At 42.8% G+C, this 27,131-nt stretch overlaps 1 protein-coding gene across 1 annotated transcript in view; it reads right to left on the bottom strand.

Annotated features, from left to right (window-relative positions):
* cntnap3 (contactin associated protein family member 3) overlaps nt 1-27,131 on the bottom strand; it is a 239,670-nt gene that overhangs the window by 138,613 nt on the left and 73,926 nt on the right. The window contains exon 3 of the mRNA XM_062023123.1: nt 6,737-6,930. Coding sequence (XP_061879107.1) covers nt 6,737-6,930 — 194 coding nt within the window. The remainder of the gene's footprint in view (nt 1-6,736; nt 6,931-27,131) is intronic.

The raw sequence follows: 27,131 nt of genomic DNA, 5'->3' as shown, positions 1-27,131 counted from the left end.
TTTCTCATATATGTCAATGATATTACTATGCAGGCCCGGCCCTAACCAATCTGGCGCCCTAGGCAAGATTTTAGGTGGTGCCCCCCCCACATCAGCAGTGAAGTGTATATACTCAAAAGAAACCGAATAGCTTTGTCTTTGACCTTTTTTTTTACTTAAAGAAAGCAAATTAACAATCAGAATAGTTAACAAGATAAAAAAAAAACATGGATAAATAAATGAATACAAAAAATAAAAAATGAATATATGAAATACAATATTTTTTACATACATAAACACAAAATAAAACGTGTCAACAAGTTGCATAAAATAAATTAAAAATACAATATAAATAAGGCACTGCACAAAACAAGATATCAAACCAGTATGACTTTAACAACTATATTACAAAAAAAGGGGATCCTACAGAGTTCTCTATTTGTGCTTTTTAATATTGCATTAACTAGAATGACTTACAAATTACTGTACACCAGGGAGTACTGTACTGTACTGTAATTACGTAATTACCTAACGTTACATTATTATTTTCCATAACAATTTAGCCCCCTCCACAATATTAACCCGACGTTAAAACAGAACTAGCTATTTATTGATTAGCAATTGCCGAATCATGTAACATTAGCTTAATGCTAAAAAGACAGGTTACTATCACATTCTGTAACAGACAAATAATTTCATGTAGGCTAACGTTACCTACCTGCTACCTCTGTCTTTTTTTCGTTTCTCCCCTTCTTTTCTCCCCTGGGCACCTGACAGTTTTGGCCGTTTTGACATCTTGTGTTGATTTTTTTTTATGTGGTGACGTCCAAAAAGAGTCATGATACGGGAAGGGAGGGGGCGCACCGTGCCGGGGGAGGGGGGGCGTAATGTTGTAACAAATAATATTTCTATTAAATAGGCTTTTCTTTGCATTTTAATTAAGGTGGGATTATTTTATGTATTTACAAATAATAGTACCAACTTTTTTTTTTTTTTTTTTTTCCTCCAACATTTATGGCACTGGCGTGGCGCCCCCTGATGGACGGCGCCTTTAGCATTTGCCTATACGGCCTATGCCACGGGCCGGCCCTGTTACTATGGATTCCAAACTGTTTAAGTGTATTTTATTTGCGGACGACACAACCTTATTTTATTCAGGTCAAAATATTACGGATGTGTTAGAGGTGGTTAAAAATTAATTCATCAATTTTAAAAGATGGTTTGATGTACCGTATTTTTTGGAGTATAAATCGCTCCGGAGTATAAATCGCACCGGCCTAAAATACATAATAAAGAAGGAAAAAAACATATATAAGTCGCACTGGAGTATAAGTCGCATTTTTGGGGGAAATTTATTTGATAAAAGCCAACACCGAGAATAGACATTTGAAAGGCAATTTAAAATAAATAAAGAATAGTGAACAACAGGCTGAATAAGTGTACGTTATATGACTCATAAATAACCAACTGAGAACGTGCCTGGTATGTTAACGTAACATATTATGGTAAGAGTCATTCAAATAACTATAACATATAGAACATGCTATACGTTTACCAAACAATCTGTCACTCCTAATCGCTAAATCCCATGAAATCTTATACGTCTAGTCTCTTACGTGAATGAGCTAAATAATATTATTGGATATTTTACGGTAAAGTGTTAATAATTTCACACATAAGTCGCTCCTGAGTATAAGTCGCACCCCCGGCCAAACTATGAAAAAAACTGACTTATAGTCTGAAAAATACGGTAAATAGATTCTCCTTGAATACTAGTAAAACAAAATGTATGATTTTTTTTTCAGTAGTAGGAAAAGTGTGGATGGCTCACTATGTTAAGTTGAGTTAAAGTACCCATGAGTATCCTGGCAAAAATACACCTAATTTATGGTTGGACCGCCCAAACCCAGTTCACTATTGATGACACTCACAGCCACATGTACAATGCTATTGTCCCTCCTGTTAGACTTCCCCTCGTCACTTCACTTCCGCATCTGTCTTGAATTTTTAATCACCAAACAGGACAGACATTTTCATTCTGAAGCTCCAGCTGTGCTCCAGTTCACACTGGTGTGTCCTCGGGAAGCTAAGTGGCGCCCGATGGGCCGTGGTCAGCAGCAGCCGCTTAAAAAAATGTGCTGGCAACAGGTTGGCCATGTCAGCAGCAGCTGCAGCTCCTGCGCTCTGTATGCATTATTAATGAGGAGTCAAAAGCTTGTGATGAATGCGATTATCTCCGCAGGATGGACCGATCCCCGCAGGCCCCCGCCGCTAACCGTTGTGCGTGGTACTAGTAGGTCTGTGGCACTGGAAAAATGATCGTAATTGACGCTAGTTTATTACCCGAAGTGGATTTTTACCTTTTAATGTTTTATATTTTTTGCAGATGTCATGATGGCTTCATCTGGCCAGGATCTTCAGCTCTCACTGGGTCTAGTGTGAAGCGACTGGGATGAGAATCAGCACCTCCTCCGGACTGTGGTTCTCGCCCGGGAAAGGGTGGAGTGCCATCTCCAAGTCTGGGAGGAGATCTTGCCCCAAGTGAAGGAGTTCAAGTACCTCGGAGTCTTGTTTGTGAGTGAGGGAAAAGTGGATCGTGAGATCGACAGTCGGATCGGTGCGGCGTCTTCACTAATGCGGACTCTCTATCGATCCATTGTGGTGAAGAAGGAGCTGAGCCGGAAGGCAAAGCTCTCAATTAACCGGCCGATTTACGTTCCCATCCTCACCTATGGTCATGAGCTTTGGGTTATGACCGAAAGGACAAGATCACGGGTACAAGCGGCCGAAATGAGTTTCCTCCGCCGGGTGGTGGGGCTCTCCCTTAGAGATAGGGTGAGAAGCTCTGTCATCCGGGAGGAGCTCAAAATAAAGCTGCTGCTCCTCCACATCGAGAGGAGCCAGATGAGGTGGTTCGGGCATCTGGTCAGGATGCCACCCGAAGGCCTCCCTAGGGAGGTGTTTAAGGCACGTCCAACCGGTAGGAGGCCACGGGGAAGACCAAGGACACATTGGGAAGACTATGTCTCCCGGCTGGCCTGGGAACGCCTCGGGATCCCCCGGGAGGAGCTGGACGAAGTGGCTGGGGAGAGGGAAGTCTGGGCTTCCCTGCTTAGACCTCAGATAAGCGGAAGAAGATGGATGGATGGATGGTTTTATATTACACTTGTTTTACCTCTTCTTAATTGCTTTGTCCAAATTATCCTGTCCAAAGTGTGTCTTGAGGGCCATTTGCGGCCCCACGGTTCTTGTATTTGTGGCCCATATTGTAAACACGAAATTAAACAACTTTTTGGATTGATTTGTTTGGCCAACTAAGTTGAGATGTAGGTTGATTTTACTTTAAATATATCTAACTGCATAGCATATTTGAGCAAACAGAGCATTGTTAAGTAAATATACAGTACAGGCCAAAAGTTTGGACACACCTTCTCATTCAATGTGTTTTCTTTATTTTCATGACTATTTACATTGTAGATTGTCACTGAAGGCATCAAAACTGTGAATACAGTTAGAGATGCTACCTCAGTAGAAGCATTTAAGTCCCATCTTAAAACTCATTTGTATAATCTAGCCTTTAAATAGACCCCCCCTTTTTTAGACCAGTTGATCTGCCGTTTCTTTTCTTCTCTCCTCTTCTCCCCTGTCCCTTGCGAGGGGGAGTCGCATAGGTCCGGTGGCCATGGATGAAGTGCTGGCTGTCCAGAGCCGGGACCCCGGGTGGACCACTAGCCTGTGCATCGGTTGGGGACATCTCTGCGCTGCTGACCCGTCTCCGCTCGGGATGGTTTCCTGTTGGCCCCGCTGTGGACTGGACTCCCGCTGATGTGTTGGATCCACTGTGGACTGGACTTTCACAATGTTATGTCAGACCCACTCGACATCCGTTGCTTTCGGTCTCCCCTAGAGGGGGGGGGTTACCCACATATGCGGTCCTCTCCAAGGTTTCTCATAGTCATTCACCGACGTCCCACTGGGGTGAGTTTTTCCTTGCCCGTATGTGGGCTCTGTACCGAGGATGTCGTTGTGGCTTGTACAGCCCTTTGAGACACTTGTGATTTAGGGCTATATAAATAAACATTGATTGATTGATTGATTGATTGATTGAATAAGCACATGTGGAGTTATGTACTTAACAAAAAAAGGTGAAATAACTGAAAACATGTTTTATATTCTGGTTTCTTCAAAATAGCCACCCTTTGCTCTGATTACTGCTTTGCGCACTCTTGGCATTCTCTCGATGAACTTCAAGAGGTAGTCACCTGAAATGGTTCTCACTTCACAGGTGCGCACCTGTGAAGTGAGAACCATTTCAGGTGACTACCTCTTGAAGCTCATCGAGAGAATGCCAAGAGTGTGCAAAGCAGTAATCAGAGTACATAACTCCACATGTGTTCATTCATACACTGCAAAAAGTCTGTGTTCAAAAACAAGAAAAAAAAATACAAAAATTAGGGGTATTTTATTTGAACTAAGCAAAATTATCTGCCAATAGAACAAGAAAATTCGGCTTGTCAAGACTTTCCAAAACAAGTAAAATTAGCTAACCTCAATGAACCCAAAATACCTTAAAATAAGTATATTCTCACTAAAAACAAGTGCACTTTTTTTGGTAGAAAAAAAAAGAGACCTTTTTGCTCAATATGTTGAAAAATATTCTTAATTTAAGTAAATGCTAGTGACATAATGATATGCGCTTGGCATCATGATTTTTTTTTCATGCTTGAAGAAATTATTACTTTAAAAAAGTAGTTTTATACTTGTGAGTGTTGATGACACAGCTTTGCATCAGTTGATATTCTAGTTCCAAGCATGTTTTTGTCACGTTGGGGTCGCATCTTTAATGTGGGGTCGTTCCTCCCAGATGCGGAACGGACAACTCCGGACGATTTATTTCTCGTAAATCATCCACCGTAGATTCAAGCAGACAAAAACAAGAACAAACAGAAAAGCGGGCCGATAGCATGGGAAACTATGGCGAAGCTTAGCGCAGGAACAAGAATCAAGAATCACAGGAATCACCAACGTAACTTGTCGCGTGGAGCAAACAAAGAAGCCAGACCGACTGACTGGCAAAGGCAGGCTTAAATAATGTCTCTGATTAGCAGCAGGTGAGCGTCCCGAACCCAAGAGGCAGGTGAAAATAATAGGTAGCCATGGTAACCATCCACTTGGGTAAAACAGAATCCATCCTGTTTGGGTCCCACATCAAACTTAAGAGAGTCAATCACTTCACCATAAAAGTAGGTGACAGTGTCATCACCAGGAAAGATGAGGTCACCTACCTAGGTTCCATTCTAGAGGCTAACCTTTCCTGTGATAAAATGGCAACCAAGGTAATCAAAAAGGTTAACCAACGAACGAGATTTCTCTACAGAATTTCCTCTCTGGTCAACAAAAGCACCTTGAGGATTCTGGCGGGAACTCTCGTTCAACCCTTTTTCGATTACGCATGCACCTCCTGGTACCCTAGCACCTCCAAAACCCTCAAATCTAAACTCCAAACATCTCAGAACAAGCTAGTCAGGTTACTTCTAGACCTCCACCCCAGATCCCACCTCACTCCTACCCACTTCTCTAAAGTGGGCTGGCTCCAGGTGGAGGACAGAGTTAAACAACTTGCACTGAGCCTAGTCTATAAAATCCGCTACACCTCCCTGATACCGAAGTACATGTCAAACTACTTCCTTAACGTAAATGACCGCCATAACCACAACACCAGGGGGTGCTCCACTAACCACGTTAAACCCAGATTCCGAACTAACAAAGGTCTTAACTCATTCTCTTTCTATGCCACATCAATGTGGAATGCGCTCCCAACAGGTATAAAAGAAAGGGCATCTCTATCCTCCTTCAAAACCGCAATAAAAGTTCACCTCCAGGCAGCTACAACCCTAAACTAACACCCTCCCCGGATTGCTAATAATCAAATGTAAACAATCAAATGCAGATTCTTTTTCTTATGCCTTCTGATCTCTCTCTCTCTCTCTCTCTCTCTCTCTCTCTCTATGTCCACTACTTGATATCCATATCCCCCTCCGTCCATATCCCCCCCCACCCCCCCACCCTCCCTCCACACCCCTGATTGTAAATAATGTAAATAATTCAATGTGATTATCTTGTGTGATGACTGTATTATGATGATAGTATATATGATAGTATATATCTGTATCATGAATCAATTTAAGTGGACCCCGACTTAAACAAGTTGAAAAACTTATTCGGGTGTTACCATTTAGTGGTCAATTGTACGGAATATGTACTTCACTGTGCAACCTACTAATAAAAGTCTCAATCAATCAATCAATCAACCAAATCAGAGGTGCACAAACGGAAACTAAAGGAGTCCAAAACTAACCGAAAACACAAAACATGATCCGGACCACGGATCATGACAGTTTTACTCAATATAGGTCATAAAATCTCAGCGACAAGCTTACTGAGATAATTTAGGACCAAAACCCTTAAAACAAGTAAAACACTCTAACATAAAATCTGCTTAGTGAGAAGAATGATCTTATCAGACAGAAAATTTGCAAATATCACCCTTATTTGAGATATTTCATCTTACTTAGATTTTAGTTTTTGCAGTGTGGCTTTGATGCCTTCAGTGACAATCTACAATGTAAATAGTCATGAAAATAAAGAAAACCCATTGAATGAGGAGAAGGTGTGTCCAAACTTTTGGCCTGTACCGTACATAAAGTTGCCCGAGCATACTTTTTTTTCTTTCTGGCCCTTGCTACAGAGGACTCACCCCGATGCTGTCCTCCAGCCGGTACTGCTTCCAGTTGTGTCCCGTGTCGCTGAACATCAACAAGTAGGACGTCAGCCAATCAGAGCTGCCGTAGCGACCCTGCGTGGCCACGGCTGTGATCCTGGTCCTCTGTCCAAGGTCCACCTCCAGCCACTGATACGAGTTTGAAGTGAGCGGAGACCAGCCTCCTGCTCCTGAAAAAAATCACATGAAATGCATTCTGTTATGACTGATTGGACTGATTTGCATCAAAGAAATCGGAATTGAAGCCTTCCCGTAGCAAAGGCTGATCACTGCTGTTGCGTTTCCTCCTCGACCAGATGGTCTCATTCCAGAACTCTGCAGGAGCTTTTGTTTTTTTTTTTTGTTAAATGTGCATCAATGTGTGTGGAGGGGTGGGGGGGGGGGGGGGGGAGCCTTTTGAAATGCAGAACATCACATTTCCATTTGTCTTCATATGTCAAAAGAAGAAGGAGGACAAACTCTGCCAATTCTTGAACAATCAGGCGGTTTAAAGGCTGAACCTCTACAGCTTTTAATTCTCATTCATCATCTTTGCATAGCAGCGGTGTTTTACGGCTGACAGCCTCATTTCCCCGCTCGCTCGGTCCAAATGGAGGGAAATGTTAAAGTCTGGATTCAAAGCATCGGCACAAGGACGGCTCAGATTATGTGCAAACATTGGCTTGTGCGTACAATGTTTCTTTTATATCACCCATATAAAAAAACAAAACAATTACACAAAGCTACTCGGTAAAGAATCTGGGTATTACACTGCAAAAAGTCAGTGTTCAAAAACAAGAAAAAAAAATACAAAAATTTGGGGTATTTTACTTGAACTAAGCAAAATTATCTGCCAATAGAACAAGAAAAGTTGGCTTGTCAAGACTTTCCAAAACAAGTCAAATTAGCTAACCTCAATTAACCCAAAAATACCTTAAAATAAGTATATTCTCACCAATAACAAGTGCACTTTTTTTGGTAGAAAAAAAAGAGACCTTTTTGCTCAATATGTTGAAAAATATTCTTAAATGAAGTAAATGCTAGTGCCATTATCTTGACATAATGATATGCGCTCGGCATCATGATTTTTTTTTTCATGCTTGAAGTAAGAAATTATTACTTTAAAAAAAAGTAGTTTTATACTTCCATCCATCCATTTTCTACCGCTTGTCCCTTTATACTTGTGAGTGTTAATGACACAGCTTTGCATCAGTTGATATTCTAGTTTCAAGCATGTTTTCCTCAATATAGGTAATCGAATCTCAGCAACAAGCTGTAATATCTTACTGAGATCATTTAGTGAAGTGAAGTGAAGTGAATTACATTTATATAGCGCTTTTTCTCAAGTGACTCAAAGCGCTTTACATTGTGAAACCCAATATCTAAGTTACATTTAAACCAGTGTGGGTGGCACTGGGAGCAGGTGGGTAAAGTGTCTTGCCCAAGGACACAACGGCAGTGACTAGGATGGCGGAAGCGGGAATTGAACCTGCAACCCTCAAGTTGCTGGCACGGCCACTCTACCAACCGAGCTATACCGCCCCACACTATACCGTCCTTATTTAGGACCAAAACCCTTAAAACAAGTAAAACACTCTAACATAAAATCTGCTTAGTGAGAAGAATGATCTTATCAGACAGAAAATAAGCAAATGTCACCCTTATTTGAGATATTTCATCTTACTTAGATTTCAGTTTTTGCAGTGTAACTTCGACCCAACTCTCTCGTTTGAGTCACACGTTAAGAGTGTTACTAAAACGGCTTTCTTCCATTTCCGTAATATCGCTAAAATCCGTTCCAAATGTCGCTGAGATCATTATTCATGCGTTCGTTACGTCTCGTCTCGATTACTGTAACGTACTAAATGGTAAATGGTAAATGGTTGTACTTGTATAGCGCTTTTCTACCCCTTTTTTTAAGGAGCCCAAAGCGCTTTGACAGTATTTCCACATTCACCCATTCACACACACATTCACACACTGATACTATTTTCGGGTCTCCCTATGTCTAGCATTAAAAGATTACAGTTGGTACAAAATGCGGCTGCTAGACTTTTGACAAGAACAAGAAAGTTTGATCATATTACGCCTATACTGGCTCACCTGCACTGGCTTCCTGTGCACTTAAGATGTGACTTTAAGGTTTTACTACTTACGTATAAAATACTACACGGTCAAGCTCCATCCTATCTCGCCGATTGTATTGTACCATATGTCCCGGCAAGAAATCTGCGTTCAAAGAACTCCGGCTTATTAGTGATTCCCAGAGCCCCCAAAAAAGTCTGCGGGCTAAAGAGCGTTTTCTATTCGACATTCCAGTACTCTGGAATGCCCTCACGGTAACAGTTAGAGATGCTACCTCAGTAGAAGCATTGAAGTCCCATCTTAAAACTCATTTGTATACTCTAGCCTTTAAATAGACCCCCCTTTTAGACCAGTTGATCTGCCTCGTGGAGGATTGTACACAGGTTCGGTGGCCACGGATGAAGTGCTGGCTGTCCAGAGTCGGGACCCGGGGTGGACCGCTCGCCTGTGCATCGGTTGGGGACGTCTCTGCTCTGCTGACCTGTCTCTGCTCTGGATGGTCTCCTGCTGGCCCCACTATGGACTGGACTCTCACTATTATGTTAGATCCACTATGGACTGGACTCTCACTATTATGTTAGATCAGTGGTTCTCAACCTGGGTTCGATCGAACCCTAGGGGTTCGGTGAGTCGGGCTCAGGGGTCCGGTGGAGGTCAATACACACCGGACTCATCGTGTAAATAAAAACTTCTCCCTATCGGCATATTACGGATACGGCAACCGCAGAAGTCAGACGGATTTGCAGGTGTGTAATTTGTTGTGAGTTTATGCACTGTGTTGGTTTTGTTGTTTGAACAAGGTGATGTTCATGCACGGTTCATTTTGTGCACCAGTAAAAAAAACATGGTAACACTTTAGTATGGGGAACATATTCACCATTAATTAGTTGCTTATTAACATGCAAATTAGTAACATATTGGCTCTTAACTAGTCATTATTAAGTACTTATTAATGCCTTATTCGGCATGGCCTTATTATAACCCTAACCCTCTAACCCTGGCCCTAATCCCCTAACCCTAACCCGAACCCTAACCCGAACCCTAACCAAATAACTCTAAATTAAGTCTTTGTTACTTAGAATATGTTCCCCATACTAAATTGTTACCAAAAACATATAATAACTTTGTCTTGAATTTGAAAAAAAAAAGGAGGGTTAGGTGAATGCGCATATGAAACTGGTGGGGTTCGGTACCTCCAACAAGGTTAAGAACCACTGTGTTAGATCCACTATGGACTGGACTTTCACAATATTATGCTAGATCCACTCAACGTCCATTGTACCAGTCGCCCACATCTGCGGTCCTTTCCAAGGTTTTTCATTGTCATCCCATTGGGTTGAGTTTTTCCTTGCCCTGATGTGGGATCTGAACTGAGGATGTCGTTGTGGCTTGTGCAGCCCTTTGAGACACTTGTGATTTAGGGCTATATAAATAAACATTGATTGATTGATATATTGATACCTTTTTTAAATTAGGGATTTTTAACCATGGGTGCTACAACATTGTCACTAAATTGTGTCACTAGTAGTTTAACATTTTTGCTGTAGTTTAACATTTTACCATATCAAAACTAGGGGTATTCAAACTTTTGAGGACCACAGAAGTACTTATAGAAAAGAGTACAGACCTTCACAAGGCCTTATCTCCAAAAGGAAAGAATCCTTTAAAAAAAAAAAAAAAAAAATCTAAATCCAGACAGTGATACAGATCAGCTCCAAAATCTAACCACTTGTGCCCTATCCCACTTCTGACCTTTCCTGAAGGTTTAATCAATATGAACCCATACTTTATCGAGCTCATAACTGCCTTCTCTTCGGTGCAATAACCCATTCCACCAACCACCCTGTTTCATGTAGATATTCATGTACATATTCATTTCACCCTCTGTATAGAGTGTACACTTGTTTTATCGCACTGTATGGAATGGCCTCAATCTCGTTACCCTGGGTAATGACAATAAAGCTGATTCTGATTCTGATTCTGATTATTTGAGTTATTATAACTCAAAATTTTGGGTTAATTTTTCAACCCAACTTTTGCGTTGAATTTATACGAGTACACATTTCAATTTGTTTTTGGAAACTGTGGACTTCGTGTCCTCCGGTCGATCCCTCAGGCGGTACTGCATCAAAAAGCGACATCAGTGTGTAAAGGATATCACCACATGGGCTCAGGAACACTTCAGAAAACCACTGTTAGTAACTAAAGTTTGTCGCTACGTCTGTAAGTGCAAGTTAAAACTCTACTGTGCAAAGCGAAAGCCATTTATCAACAACACCCAGAAACAACGCCGGCTTCGCTGGGCCCGAGCTCATCTAAGATGGACTGATGCAAAGTGGAATAGTGTTCTGTGGTCTGACAAGTCCACATTTCAAAATGTTTTTGGAAACTGTTGACGTCGCGTCCTCCGGACCAAAGAGGAAAAGAACCATCCGGACTGTTATAGGTGCAAAGTTCAAAAGCCAGCATCTGTGATGGTATGGGGGTGTATTAGTGCCCAATGCATGGGTAACTTACACATCTGTGAAGGGACCATTAATGCTGAAATGTACATACAGGTTATATGTTGCCATCCAAGCAACGCTATCATGGACGCCCCTGCTTATTTCAGCAAGACAATGCCAAGCAACTTCAGCTGTACATCAAGCAAGAATGGGAAATAATTCCATCTGAAAAGCTTCAGAAATTGATCTCCTCAATTCCCAAATGTTTACTGAGTATGGTTAAAAGGAAAGGCCATGTAACACAGTGGTAAAAATGACCCTGTGCTAACTTTTTTGCAATGTGTTGCTGCCATTAAATTCCAAGTTAATGATCATTTGCAAAAAAGAATTTAGTTTCTCAGTTCGAACATTAAATATCTTGTCTTTGCAGTCTATTCAATTGAATATAAGTTGGAAAAGATTTGCAAACCATTGTATTCAGTTTTTATTTGGGAATTACACCATGTGTCAACAGTTCTCCTTTTAATAATCTTTATTGAAGGTACAGTGTGATGATTGACAGACGGAATCTTTTAATTTTCTATTGCTGCTCACAAAGTCAGAACACCGGATGCCACTACAAAAAAATAAATAAATAAAAATACATTCTCAGATGAAACAGTCTTGCGAGCCAATTCTAATTCACTAGGCAGTAACAGTTAATTAAAGCTTTTCAACTATTCAACATTACCATTGTCAAATGCTAACAATTGTGTGTCTACATACAATTGTAAGCTTTTGACTATATTTTATAACCATATGTGGTCGGACATAGCATAAAAATAGTTTTAAGTGGCATTAAAAATGGCATTAAAAAGCGTTAAATTATATTTGCTGTAACCTGTAGAAACCATGATTATATTATACAGTCCATTCATGTCAGCAATTAACTTCAAACATGAAACTAATCTGTGATATTAACAAAATGCAAAATGAGATATCTCAAGCCTGTATTTGTTATAATGTTGCTCTTCATCGCTTACAGTATTTAAAACCTTACATTTTCTGAGATATTAAATTCAAATTTTTATAAACAGTAAGCCCTCATCATCAATATTATAACCAATAAAGGCTTGACATATCTCACTTTGCATGTACATGTTACTAAATGTTACTGTGGAGGGGGGTGTGGCCAGCGCTGCTTGCAGGAGCGAAAGTCACCGCCTCTGTCCATGGCACTGAGGACAGAGTGCCATCAGATGGGGGCGTGGCAGTGTTGACGGCGAGACACAGCTGAACAGGTGATTAGATCTCCCAGGTGTTACGAGTTATCTAATCATCTGTTCTCTTTAACAGTAACGGGAGAGAGGATACGGAGGTGACTGAAAAGTCACGTCCTGCCGGAGAAAACTTTGACAAAATCTATGTACATTAAAACCTGGTTAAAAACTGCACGCTTGGCTCCTGTGCCGTGTCTAACAGTGGAACTGCTGGGAAGCAACTTCCACAGTTACATTCTTGTGTAATTGGCACATGATTAAATTCCACCGAAGAATATTAATTTCTTATATTCATTTACAAAAAAGTTTTTTTTTTACTTTTATGCTAAGGATGTGCCTCTTGAGACGTCACTGTACGCTTTGTAAGGTCATGTTAACTTTAAACAAAATTGATGCTAATCCACCCTTTTTTCTCTTTTGTTTACAAATAGGAATCAATAGGAGAACCGTTAAGGAACCGAATCGGCCCAAGGACGAGTGTGGCGAGAGAGGTGAATAAATAGCTCTCTGATTAGTGGTCGACTGCAGGTGAGCGTGCCAACCACTAACCAGAGGCAGGTGAACCCAATGAATCCCCGTAGAAACCAAAACAAACCCAGAGGTGCACAAAACAGGAACTCAGGGAGTCCAAAAATAACAGAACATAGCAAAAACATGATCCGGGGCCACGGATCATGACAGAAAGCCATTATCTACATCTTTAAGCTACATTTAAACCAGGTGGGTGGCAGTGGGTGCAGGTGGTCAAGTGTCTTGCTCAAGGACACAACAGCAGTGACTAGGATGGCAGAAGTGGGGATCGAACCTGGAACCCTCAAGTCGCTCGACGAACCGAGCCACGGCGCCCAACAAATTGAAAACATCAACGCTGTTTTTATGTTTTACTCGTTTATAATGCACCGACTTAAATATAAGCAAGATGGCAGTAAAAGAACTGCACTACAGTAACATTTCCATAAAGAAACGTCCAACGGTACATAGTATACAGCTGACATAGTGCGACAAAAATTAGTCAGAAGTGCTAGTAATGAATATTACAGAAGATTCTAGTATTGTTTACATTCAGAGCAGCCATTTTTGAAGCCAATTTGGAGGTGGCAAGGACTCTCTGACTTTCAGAGTAGAAAATTCAAGTAGACATTTGTCGACCAGGAACTCGGACATCCCGACTTCTCAGTTCAAATGTAACGTACCAGAAGGTACGCGGTTAATTATTTGATATATTGTTACACGTTTTTGTTCCCTCTTGGTCTACACAAGAAACAAGCAGGTTTTGACCAGACAATTGACGTGCGCTCAAAGACAAATTAACAAAAAATTACGCTGATTAACCAAAATATGCTAGGAAGTTGCGGACATTTAACAAGTCGGGAGGCTGCGTATAATTAGCAGGGATTGGTTGAATTTGCGTAAACTGCAAATTTGTGTGAATTGTGCACACTAAAAAATGTTGGGTTGAAAAATAACCCAATTTTAACCCAACTGCTCGTTCAGAAAAGGACAAACCCCTTATTTGAGTTACTTTAACTCAACATTTTGGGTTATTTTTCAACCCAACTTTTGCTTTGAATCATTTAACCAAAACGTTGAGTTATGATCACTTAATGTTGTGTTGTTCCCAACCAAACTATTGGGCTGAATTATTTAACCCAAAAGTTGAGTTACGCTAACTCAATGTTGGGTGATTGTAAATAATTAGAGATGTCCGATATTATTGGCCGATAAATGCTTTAAAATTGAATATCGGAAATTATCGGTACCGGTTTTTTCAGCCTTCCCGGTAAGGTCTATTCGGGTGTACTGGAGAGGAGGCTACGCCGGATAGTCGAACCTCGGATTCAGGAGGAACAGTGTGGTTTTCGTCCTGGTCGTGGAACTGTGGACCAGCTCTATACTCTCGGCAGGGTCCTTGAGGGTGCATGGGAGTTTGCCCAACCAGTCTACATGTGCTTTGTGGACTTGGAGAAGGCATTCGACCGTGTCCCTCGGGAGGTCCTGTGGGGAGTGCTCAGAGAGTATGGGGTATCGGACTGTCTGATTGTGGCTGTCCGCTCCCTGTACGATCAGTGCCAGAGCTTGGTCCGCATCGCCGGCAGTAAGTCGGACACATTTCCAGTGAGGGTTGGACTCCGCCAAGGCTGCCCTTTGTCACCGATTCTGTTCATAACTTTTATGGACAGAATTTCTAGGCGCAGTCAGGGCGTTGAGGGGCTCTGGTTTGGTGGCTGCAGGATTAGTTCTCTGCTTTTTGCAGATGATGTGGTCCTGATGGCTTCATCTGGCCAGGATCTTCAGCTCTCGCTGGATCGGTTCGCAGCCGAGTGTGAAGCGACTGGGATTAGAATCAGCACCTCCAAGTCCGAGTCCATGGTTCTCGCCCGGAAAAGGGTGGAGTGCCATCTCCGGGTTGGGGAGGAGACCCTGCCCCAAGTGGAGGAGTTCAAGTACCTAGGAGTCTTGTTCACGAGTGGGGGAAAAGTGGACCATGAGATCGACAGGCGGATCGGTGCGGCGTCTTCAGTAATGCGGACGCTGTATCGGTCAGTTGTGGTGAAGAAGGAGCTGAGCCGGAAGGCAAAGCTCTCAATTTACCGGTCGATCTACGTTCCCATCCTCACCTATGGTCATGAGCTTTGGGTCATGACCGAAAGGACAAGACCACGGGTACAGGCGGCCGAAATGAGTTTCCTCCCTTAGAGATAGGGTGAGAAGCTCTGCCATCCGGGGGGAGCTCAAAGTAAAGCCACTGCTCCTCCACATCGAGAGGAGCCAGATGAGGTGGTTCGGGCATCTGGTCAGGATGCCACCCGAACGCCTCCCTCGGGAGGTGTTTAGGGCACGTCCAACCGGTAGGAGACCGCGGGGAAGACCCAGGACACGTTGGGAAGACTATGTCTCCCGGCTGGCCTGGGAACGCCTCGGGATCCCCCGGGAGGAGCTGGATGAAGTGGCTGGGGAGAGGGAAGTCTGGGTTTCCCTGCGTAGGCTGCTGCCCCCGCGACCCGACCTCGGATAAGCGGAGGAAGATGGATGGATGGATGGTTTTTTTATTATCGGTATCGGTTTTTTTTGGGTTTTTTATTAAATCAACATAAAAAACACAAGATACACTTACAATTAGTGCACCAACCCAAAAAACCTCCCTCCCCCACTCATTCACACAAAAGGGTTGTTTCTTTCTGTTATTAATGTTCTGGTTCCTACATTATATATCAATATATATCAATACAGTCTGCAAGGGATACAGTCCGTAAGCACACATGATTGTGCGTGCCGCTGGTCCACTAATAGTACTAACCTTTAACAGTTAATTTTACTCATTTTCATTAATTACTAGTTTCTATGTAATTGTTTTTATCTTGTTTTACTTTATTCTTTATTCAGGAAAAATGTTTTAATTGATTTATCTTATTTTATTTTATAATTTTTTTTTACTATACCTGGTTGTCCAAATTAGGCATAATAACGACTGTATATATCGGTATCGGTAATTAAGAGTTGGACAATATCGGAATATCGGATATCGGCAAAAAAAAGCCATTATCAGACATCCCTATAAATAATGGTAATTAGATTAATCCATAATAAAATTCCCTTCAAGAAACTTGTTACTTGTTGAAAAACAACCCAAAAAATGTTTCGTAATTTTGAAAACCCCCAAAATTTGGTTTAAATAATACTTTTATAACCCAAAAAATGGATTGCTATTCATAAAAATAAGTCAAAAATGTAAGCCAACACTAGCAACTCATAAATTGGGTTATCAAAATAACTCCAAATTCCTGGGGGGGGGGGGGGGGGACTGATTGATGGACAAATTAATTATGACGTGCAAAGGTAACAGAGCAGTTGCATCCTGTCAAATTAAAATTGTCTGCCTCTCCATTAATTATCAGTCAGGAACAACTGGAGCGTCTAAACATGGCAAATGGATCAAGTGTGAACTTTGGAGCACAGAAAGGCCAACGCTAATAAGCGCGGGACTAAACGATGGCGAGCTGACACGTTGACCTTTGCTAATCAAGATGGGAGAAGGACGGGATTAGACGGGGAAAAAATGCGCGTCTGCGCCGTCGGAGGTGATGGCTCCACTGTCACTTTTCATCAAAGGAAGCAGGAAAGTGAGCGGAGAACATGACGTCGCCGTGTCAGACACTTAGTGGAGTTCTCCCGAGGGTCTATCATACGCAGGTGGAGGATTAGCCTCCCACTTCCCGCTCGGCAGGCTTCACCTGTCGACTCGGCGACACCTGACACCGACTCAATTTGTCCGTCTCGGGCTAGCGGAGCGCGGCGCTGGTAACAAGTAACAAGGACGGCGGAGTCGGTCAAGGGTGGACGACAGCAAGGAGCAGATGGACGCGCGGCTAACGAGGTCATTAATATTGCAGCGACATTCCAGCTGGCGGCTCCACGAGGAAGGAACAAGACGAGTGAAAGGAAACGCCAAGTGGTCGCCAAAGCCCGGTCAGGTGTAATTTAGACGTTAATGACGACGGCCGGTCACATGACAGCTGATCCGAACGATCTGGAAGGCAAAGGAGGAGCGTGACAATGGCGTCAGCTAGCGTGGAGCGAGGCCCTGCGGAATTGATACACACACACACACACACACACACACACGCGCCACATGTCAGTCGATACTTGATTAGCTGGCAATCCACGCACACACTGCGGCTTGTAATTAAACTTTAATTATACTTCCAAATCCGAGTCGCTGATGAAAAAAAAGGGTTCGCTGTAGCACAATTATTTTTTCTAAAGTCTGGCGTAATTGCGGCGCCGTCATTGAGGATTGTCAGCAATGCCTGAACGAAGGAAGCACTCAGTCATAAAGAGCGCCATTAACGTTTGGCACGTGGCGTCGAGCTTCGAGTACGATGCGCGCAGACGATTGCGGCGGAATACAGACGAGCAATTAAAGCGGGCTGATTCAAAAGCCGGAAGACGGAGCGAGGAAGAGCCGCGCTGGCGGGAAAAAGATATTTCATGGCAACTGGAGGAGCTTCTGCGATGTGGAACTGCTGCTAATGTAGGAAATGACAAGAGCGATCAATTAAATATTCTTTCTTCTCAAAGATGAGATTATTCACTATTAACGATTCGTTTTGAATTACTTTTATTATTGTGCTTGTCGTTTTCTAAAACCCTACACATCCAGCAGATGGCGCTGTGGTGAAAATAATTATTGCAGAGATGTATCAGTTAAGACCGACTTTGTAACATTACTGTCAGGTTCAAACATTGATGACATCTATTAAACAAGACAAGAAGCAAAGAGTCCAACAGAGACAGAATTCAATTTGGCTCAGTGAGGAGAAACGTGTACATCTGTACCTTTTTGCACAGTGTCATTACGCTCTGCCGAAAGATTGTACGCCTCCTCTTTTATTTGGACTTTCCCTGATTACATGGCAACAGCTGTTTCTAAGGGACGGGGGTCGTAAACAGCTATCGCCTTTGATTACCACAGTTCAAAAGAAAAGGTTGTAAAACAGTTCAAAGAAGCGGTCGCTTTGTAGTTCTTGGGTCATGACAATATCTTATAATAGTCCAATAGACTCTCTGGCGGTGGTGTCAGAGAGAAGAAGTCTAGCAAAACTCCTAGCCATTATGGACAACACCTCCCACCCACTACACTCGGACCTGGCGGAGAGAGTGAGCACGTTCAGTGGAAGGCTCGGACTCCCAAAATGCAACACGGAACCACACAGGAGGTCCTTCATACCGACATCCATCAGACTGTATAATGCATATGTTCCTTCTTGACTGCACTTAAATGTCAAATATATGTATTTTATATTATTCACATGTGAATAATGCTGTATAGTACTTATTGTCTATTGTGAGCGAACTGTGGTGCTGAATTTCCCCCAGGGACCAATAAAGTACTTTCTATTACATTCTATTCTATTCTATTTCTGTTGATTACAATACATGAAAGAAACAGAACACCTTCATGTTGCTCCCCATCCTACACAGTGGAGTTTTACAAGCCTTCTTCTTGGTAGGTTCAAAGACAGCTTTTGTCCTCTCGCCGGGAACTCATTGAAACACAAAGTTTTGTGGTAACTTAGATACAATTATTCTAACAATTACTACCACCTATAGCAGTGTTTTTCAACCACTGAGATAGAGTCTGGTGTGCCGTGGGAGATTATGTAGTTTCACCTAATTGGGTTAGAAATATTTTCTGCACGCAAGTAATTGTAAGCCGTAAATAATGTGCCGTTGTTGAGTGTCTGTACTGTCTAGAGCTCGGCAGAGTAACCACGGTATACTCTTCCATATCAGTAGGTGGCAGCAAGTAGCTAACTGCTTTGTAGATGTCGGGAACACGTCGTGTCATGATCATAATATGCAGACAACAGCGGGAAGCAGCGTGCAGGTAAAAAGGTATCTAATGCTTAAACCAGGGGTCGGCAACCTTTACCACTCAAAGAGCCATTTTGGCAAGTTTCACAAATTAAAGAAAATAAAGGGAGCCACAAAAAAAATTAAAATGAAAAACACTGCATACAAAGCTTAAACGCTTTGTGCTATGTTAACCAGGGGTCTCCGACACACGCACCGGCACGCACTTTAATGTGGAAATTTGATGTTAGTGCGGCCCGCGATTTGTGAATAAATGGCGCTTGATAGCGTCATACTTGCCAACCCTCTCATTTTTCCCGGGAGACTCCCGAATATCAGGGTGTGATGACACTGCTTTTGGCGCCCTCTACAGCCTGCCCAAACAGCGTACCCGCTCGACCACATTCAGAATGCAGTTTCAGCTTGCTCACGTAAGTGACAGCAAGGCGTACTACCTCAGCAGCCACACATCTTACACTGACGGTACCAATATCCAGAATCCCATGCAGCCCTAACTCTTCTGCTCAACCAACGCACGGAGAGGGGTGGGGGGGTTGATGTGTGGGGGGATTTGGTGGTAGCGGGGGGTGTATAATGTAGACCGGAAGAGTTAGGGCTGCATGGGATTCTGGGTATTGGTTGTGTTGTGTTTATGTTGTGTTACGGTGGGATGTTCTCCAGAAATGTGTTTTTCATTCTTTTTTGGTGTGGGTTCACAGTGTGGCGCATATTTGTAACGTAACAATGTTAAAGTTGTTTGATACGGCTACCGTCAGTGTAAGCTGTGTGGCTGATGACTAAGTATGCTTTGCTGTCTCCTATGTGTGCAAGAAAAAACAAAACATACAACATGTGGCCGGGATGGCACGCTGTTTGTAAACGCTATAGAGGACAATTACTGCAGTGCAATTAGGACACTCCCTTTATTTAGTAATTAGAGTGTAAATATGATTATATTTTCCCTGGGAGTTATCTATGAGAGACACTGAGATCCATAAGTCTCCTGGGAAAATCGGGGGGGTCGGCAAGTATGTAGCTGAGCCGCATCAGAGTGGTCAAAGAGTCGACCCCTGGCTTAAACCAAAAATAAACAAAAGGCGAGTGCCGCTAAGAAAAGGCATTGAAGCTTAGGCATGGCTATGGAAAACGAAACTAAAACTGAACTGGCTGCAACGTAAACAAAACACCAAATGCTGGACAACAGCAAAGACTTACTGCGTGTGGAGCGGAGACGGCGTCCACAAAGTACATCCCGTACATGACATGACAATCAACAATGTCCACAACTTAAATAGTTTGGATTGCGAAAACAAAGCAGGTGTGGAGAATAGCGCTCAAGGAAGACTTTAAATTGCAACAGGAAAATACCAACAAAACAGAAAAAACACCAAAATAGGAGCGCAAGACAAGGACTAAACTCAAAATAAATCACGGCGTGACGTGACAGGTGGTGACAGTACACCTACTTTGAGACAAGAGCTATAGGGATGCATGCTTGGTTATGGTTTGAATTCATATCCAACAATTGCGAGAACAACTTTTAAGTTAAAGTTAAAGTTAAAGTACCAATGATTGTCACACACACACTAGGTGTGGTGAAATTTGTCCTCTGCATTTGACCCATCCCCTTGATCACCCCCTGGGAGGTGAGGGGAGCAGTGGGCAGCAGCGTAGCCGCGCCCGGGAATCATTTTTGGTGATTTAACCCCCAATTCCAACCCTTGATGCTGAGTGCCAAGCAGGGAGGTAATGGGTCCCATTTTTATAGTCTTTGGTATGACCCGGCCGGGGTTTGAACTCACAACCTACCGATCTCAGGGCGGACACTCTACTGTCAATATCGGCTACTGAGTGTCGTTTTTTAATGATTTCTGCTGGTGGTGTGCCTCAGGATTTTTTCAATTAAAAAAATGTGTCTTGGCTCAAAAAAAGGTAAAAATCACTGACCTATAGGACTAGAGTGGAACATATTATTCTTCCAACACTCTTCAGCCTCTAATTCAAGGGTCCCCAAACTATGGCCCGCGGGCCACATCTGCCCTGTTGGTCTTTCTGATCTGGAAATCCGAAATTAGAACAGAATTGAGGAAATTGTGTATTAATTATGACCATTTCACTGTCCTGTAATACCAAGTAATTCCACAAAGTGGTGCAATAGGCTTGATTGATTGCTCAGTCCAGGTACGCTGTCTACTCCAGGGGTGTCAAACTCATTTTAGATCGGGTCCCACACGGAGAAAAATCTACTCCCAAGTGGGCCGGACTGGAAAAATCACGGCACGGTAACTTAAAAATAAAGACAACTTCAGATTGTTGTCTTGGTTTAAAAATAGAACAAGCACATTCTGAAAATGTACAAATCATAATGTTGTCGGTTGTTTTTTACACTTACATATTGCGGTTAATAGTATTCTATCTTAATTCGTCGTTATTTATACTTTTTGAATAAATTATGTGATGATGTTCATCAGTCATTACCATGAATTGATTAACGGAGACCCCGACTTAAACAAGTTGAAAAACTTATTCGGGTGTTACCATTTACTGGTCAATTGTATGGAATATGTGCTGTACTGTGTAAACTGTACTGTTTCATATACTGTATTCTCTTCCTTTGCAATCTACTAATAAAAGTTTCAATCAATCAATCAAGTCAACTCATTGGTGTTAATTTTCAATGTATCAAGATTTAAAAAAAAAATCAAAATCAAATTACAGAATGTTATTTATGTAGTTTGCTCATTTTCCTCGACTGGTGCACTAACATCATGTGGTTAATTAAAAAAAAATATGTAGCATCATCTACAAAGATACAAAGAATTGCTATTGTGACATCTAGTGGACACATTTAGAACAGCAGTTTCTTCCATTCAAAAATTTCGGCTCATTTTTATACTTGGCAAACGCATCCGGCGGGCCAGATAAAACCTGTTTGTGGGCCTGATCCGGCCCTCGGGCCGTACGTTTGACACCCCAAGTGGGCCGAAGAAAAGAAAAGTTGAAATGCCGGGTGTTGAATAACTACTTTAACTAAATACTTTTCCACGGAAGTCCAGTCAAAGGCTGTATGTCTTATTTGCCAAAAAAACGTTGCGGTTTCGAAGGAATAGAACGTAAGCCGTCATTTCTCCACCAAGCACACTAATTACGCGAACAGACAGCTACTGCTCAGAAGTTGGAAGCTAATTTGCACGCTCAGCAAAACATCAGAGGAGTTTTGGGCCATGGAATTCCTATAAGGGATTCAGCTTTTGCTGTGGACTTACTAGGACACATGAATGAGCTCAATGTGAAGCGACAAGGCAAAGACCAGTTTGTACATGAAATGTACACAAATGTCAGAGCCTTCAAAACCAAACTAACTTTATTTTCATAGCAAATATCAAACAAGTCATTCACTCATTTCCCACACTGGTTACACTGAAAGAGGCCCCTCAACATGTGAAAAAATACAAGAATTCACTGGATGACCTGCATGGTGTCCTGTCCCTTCACACAAGGAGCCACAGTTGGAACTAATTGATCACCAGTGTGACACCATCTTGAGGGAGAAGTTCCACTCGCTTAAACTGGATGAGTTTCATGCTTCATTTAGTCCAGCCAAATTTCCAAACATCCAGAAGATGGCACAGAGGATGCAGGTGGTGTTTGGATCTACGTATGTCTGTGAACAGACTTCTAGTGTGATGAACACCAACAAAGAACCCCACAGTTGAGTGACGTATACCGCAGATCAGTTTTGAGAATTGCCACAACAAATCTGACACCAGACTTCGATGCCCTGGCTAAAAAGAGTAATCAACAACACTGCTAACACTAAAACACTCAAAGAAAATGTAAGTATCAACCCTGTAATACCATTTGTATGTTTCTTTGATGTTCTGATATGCTATTGTTGAAAATAGTTGTATTATAATTAAATAGCCCATGTTTGAGACGATCCTAGGCTTGGGATCTTTCTGTGTGGAGTTTGCATGTTCTCCCCGTGACTGCGTGGGTTCCCTCCGGGTACTCCGGCTTCCTCCCACCTCTAAAGACATGCACCTGGGGATAGGTTGATTGGCAGAACTAAGTTGGACCTAGTGTGTGAATGTTGTCTGTCTATCTGTGTTGGCCCTGCGATGAGGTGGAGACTTGTCCAGGGTGTACCCCGCCTTCCGCCCGAATGCAGCTGAGATAGGCTCCAGCACCCCCCGCAAACCAGAACGGGACAAGCGGTAGAAAATGGATGGATGGATGGATGGATGTTTGAGAAGTCTACTCTTAGTTCCAACAGATATGGTGTGCTTTGAAATGCATCATGTGCTGGCCCGGCACATTTGTCAAATTTTAAAAGCCAATGTGGCCTCTTAGCCAAAAACTTTGCCCACCCCTGCTCTAATTTCTGTGTCAGGGGTGTCCAAGATGCGGGGCCCGTTTTGTAATTGCCCTCAAATCAGTACTCCAGTACTCTGGAATGCCCTACCGGTAACAGTTAGATATGCTACCTCAGTAGAAGCATTTAAAAGTTAAAGTTGAATTGCCAATGATTGTCACACACACACACACACACTAGGTGCGGTGAAATTATCCTCTGCATTTGACCCATCACCACAGGGGAGCAGTGAGCAGCAGCGGTGGCCGCGCCCAGGAATAATTTGGTGATTCAACCCCCAATTCCAACCCTTGATGCTGAGTGCCAAGCAGGGAGGTAATGGGTCCCATTTTTATAGTCTTTGGTATGACTCGACCTACCGATCTCAGGGCGGACACTCTAACCACAAGGCCACTGAGCAGGTTTAAGTTCCATCTTAAAAGTCATTTGTATACGCTAGTCTTTAAATAGACCCCCCTTTTAGACCAGTTGATCTGCCGTCTCTTTTCTGCTCTGCCCCCCTCTCCTGCGTGGAGAGGTTATTAGGTGACCACAGATGACGCACTAGCTGTTCAAAGTCAGGACCCGGGGTGGACCACTCATCTGTGCATCAGTTGGGGACGTCTCTGCGCTGCTGACTTGTCTCCACTCAAGATGATCCCACTGCTGGCCCCACTATGGACTGGACTCTCCCACTATTAACTAGATTCACTCGACATACATTGCACCGGTCGCCCGGGAGGAGGGTAATCACATCCGCGGTCCCCTGCAAGGTTTCTCATTGTACCCCATTGGGTTGAGTTTTTTCTTCTGAGCTAAGGATGTCGTTGTGGCTTGTGCAGCCCTTTGAGACACTTGTGATTAAGGGCTATATAAATAAACTTTGATTGATTTATTGAACTCTTGACTGACTTTCCTCCAGCTGCGTGGATGTATATTAATACAGTGGTAGGAAAGTTTGATCATATTACGTCTATACTGGATCACCTGCACTGGCTTCCTGTGCACTTAAGATGCGACTTTAAGGTTTTACTACTTATGTATAAAATACCACACGGTTTAGCTCCAGCCTATCTTGCCGATTGTATTGTACCATATGTCCCGGCAAGAAATCTGTGTTCAAAGAACTCCGGTTTATTAGTGATTCCCAGAGCCAAAAAAAAGTCTGCGGGCTATAGAGCGTTTTCTATTCGGGCTCCAGTACTCTGGAATGCCCTCCCGGTAACAGTTAGAGATGCTACCTCAGTAGAAGCATTTAAGTCCCATCTTAAAACTCATTTGTATACTCTAGCCTTTAAATAGACCCTCTTTTTAGACCAGTTGATCTGCCGTTTCTTTTCTTCTCTCCTCTGCTCCCCTCTTCCTTGGGAGGGGGAGTTGCATAGGTCCGGTGGCCATGGATGAAGTGCTTGCTGTCCAGAGTCGGGACCCCGGGTGGACCGCTAGCCTGTGCATCGGTTGGGGACATCTCTGCGCTGCTGACCCGTCTCCGCTCGGGACGGTTTCCTGCTGGCCCCACTATGGACTGGACTCTCGCTGATGTGTTGGATCCACTGTGGACTGGACTTTCACAATGTTATGTCAGACCCACTCGACATCCATTGCATTCGGTTTCCCCTAGAGGGGGTCCTCTCCAAGGTTTCTCATAGTCATTTACACCGACGTCCCACTGGGGTGAGTTTTTCCTTGCCCGTATGTGGGCTCTGTACCGAGGATGTCGTTGTGGCTTGTGCAGCCCTTTGAGACACTTGTGATTTAAGGCTATACAAATAAACATTGATTGATTGATTGATTGATTGATTGATAGGACTGTTATTGTTTTTAATCCGATCCAATGAATCCGTCTAACCCAGTGGTTCTTAACCTGGTTTCGATCGAACCTCAGGGGTTCGGCAGAGCCTCCGCCGCTGAGGTCAAGACACGCCCAACTCATCGTATAAATAAAAACTTCTCCCTATCAGCATATTATGGATACCCCCAAACAATTTTCCCTCTAATTTTCCATCTGATTTGCAAGTGTGTAATTTGTTGTGAGTACATGCACTGTGTTTGTGTTGTTCTTTGAACAAGGTGATGTTCATGCACGGTTCATTTTGTGCACTAGTAAAAAAAACAAATAACTTTGTCTTGAATTTTTAAAAAAATACCATTTTATTTTTCACTAAAGAAGGGTTCGGTGAAGGCGCATATGAAACTGGTGGGGTTCGGTACCTCCAACAAGGTTAAGAGCCACTGGTCTAACCGAATCATACAACAACTGAATACATTTTTACCAAACCTTTTGGCTCAGGAGCCACATTGGCTTTGAAAATTTGACACGCGGGCCGGGCCAGCACAGGATCCCATTTCAAAGCACGGATAGACCGCCTCCCTGCTCGCTACTCGCCAGTAGAAGTGCCGAAAAGTAAAAAAGAATAGGAGGAAAATAATATGATTACAAAGCCAAATCTCTCGTTGTGGGTGTCACAGTCTCTGCAGTGTCTATGTGTCGTCCGTCTGTGTGTGGTTATGTGTGGGCGGAGTTTTGGTTCCTGGCTTCCCAGTTTGGCACACCTGTCGCTGATCATCTCACTCACCTGCCTGCCATCTTCTCATCACCTCCACTCTACAAAAGCCCTGGTCTTCTCACACGGCGCTGCCAGATCGTTTCAACGTGGTAACGCTTCTAGCCAGTTTTTCTAGCATCCTAGCATTTTTGATGATCTTGCTGACCTGCCATTTTTTTGTGATAAATGCTCCTCGACTTACCCCTGTTTTCCTCTGCCTTCAGTGCCTACCTACTACACGCCTGCCAAACATCTCCAGTCCTCTCCCTCATCCCTCTTTTGTTCAAATTAAAAACCTTTGGACTTTGGATCTGTATTCTTGTCTGCTTTTGGGTCCGCCAGTTTGTTAAATCGTGACAGTGGGAATATTTTGGCTTGAAATTGGATGGGCAATGTGTGCCCATCAACGCGGACGAACAAGCGAGAATACCATGATCACGGTGGCAACAAACAAAAAGACAACGTCCAACCTAATTTTTCCAAATGGGGAAAAAAAACGCACTTTAAAGGCCTACTGAAATGAATTTTTTTTATTTAAACGGGGATAGCAGATCTATTCTATGTGTCATACTTGATCATTTCGCGATATTGCCATATTTTTGCTGAACGACGATAAAGATCGCAACTTTTGGTATCTGATAAAAAAAGGCTTGCCCCTACCGGAAGTAGCGTGACGTAGTCAATTGAACATATACGCAAAGTTCCCTATTGTTTACAATGATGGCCGCCAGAAGCGAGAGAGATTCGGACCGAGAAAGCGACAATTTCCCCATTAATTTGAGCGAGGATGAAAGATTTGTAAATGAGGAAAGTGCAAGTGAAGGACTAGTGGGGAGTGGAAGATGCTGTGAGAGGCGGGTGGGACCTGATATTCAGCTGGAAATGACTACAACAGTAAATAAACACAAGACATATATATACTCTATTAGCCACAACACAACCAGGCTTATATTTAATATGCCACAAATTAATCCCGCATAAAAACACCTAGGTGTTTGTTATGCTAGCTCCTAGCTCCTCTGCTAGCTCCTAGCTCCATAGAACACGCCAATACAATTCAAACACCTGCACAACACACACACTCACTCAGCCCAAACAACCGTTCACCTAACCCAAGGTTCATAAAGCTTATATATTTAATCAAAATTACGTACATGACACGCACGTACGGGTAAGCAATCAAATGTTTGGAAGCGCGCGGGTGGCACCTGATATCCAGCTGGGAATGACTAAAACAGTAAATAAACACAAGACATATATATACTCTATTAGCCACAACACAACCAGGCTTATATTTAATATGCCACAAACTAATCCCGCATAAAAACACCTAGGTGTTTGTTATGCTAG

The sequence above is a fragment of the Entelurus aequoreus genome, linkage group LG16 (assembly GCF_033978785.1).
Source record: "Entelurus aequoreus isolate RoL-2023_Sb linkage group LG16, RoL_Eaeq_v1.1, whole genome shotgun sequence".
Classification (NCBI taxonomy): Eukaryota; Metazoa; Chordata; class Actinopteri; order Syngnathiformes; family Syngnathidae; genus Entelurus; species Entelurus aequoreus.
The sequence above is the reverse complement of the archived record's forward strand: the minus strand, read 5'-3'. Positions and strand labels throughout refer to the sequence as shown.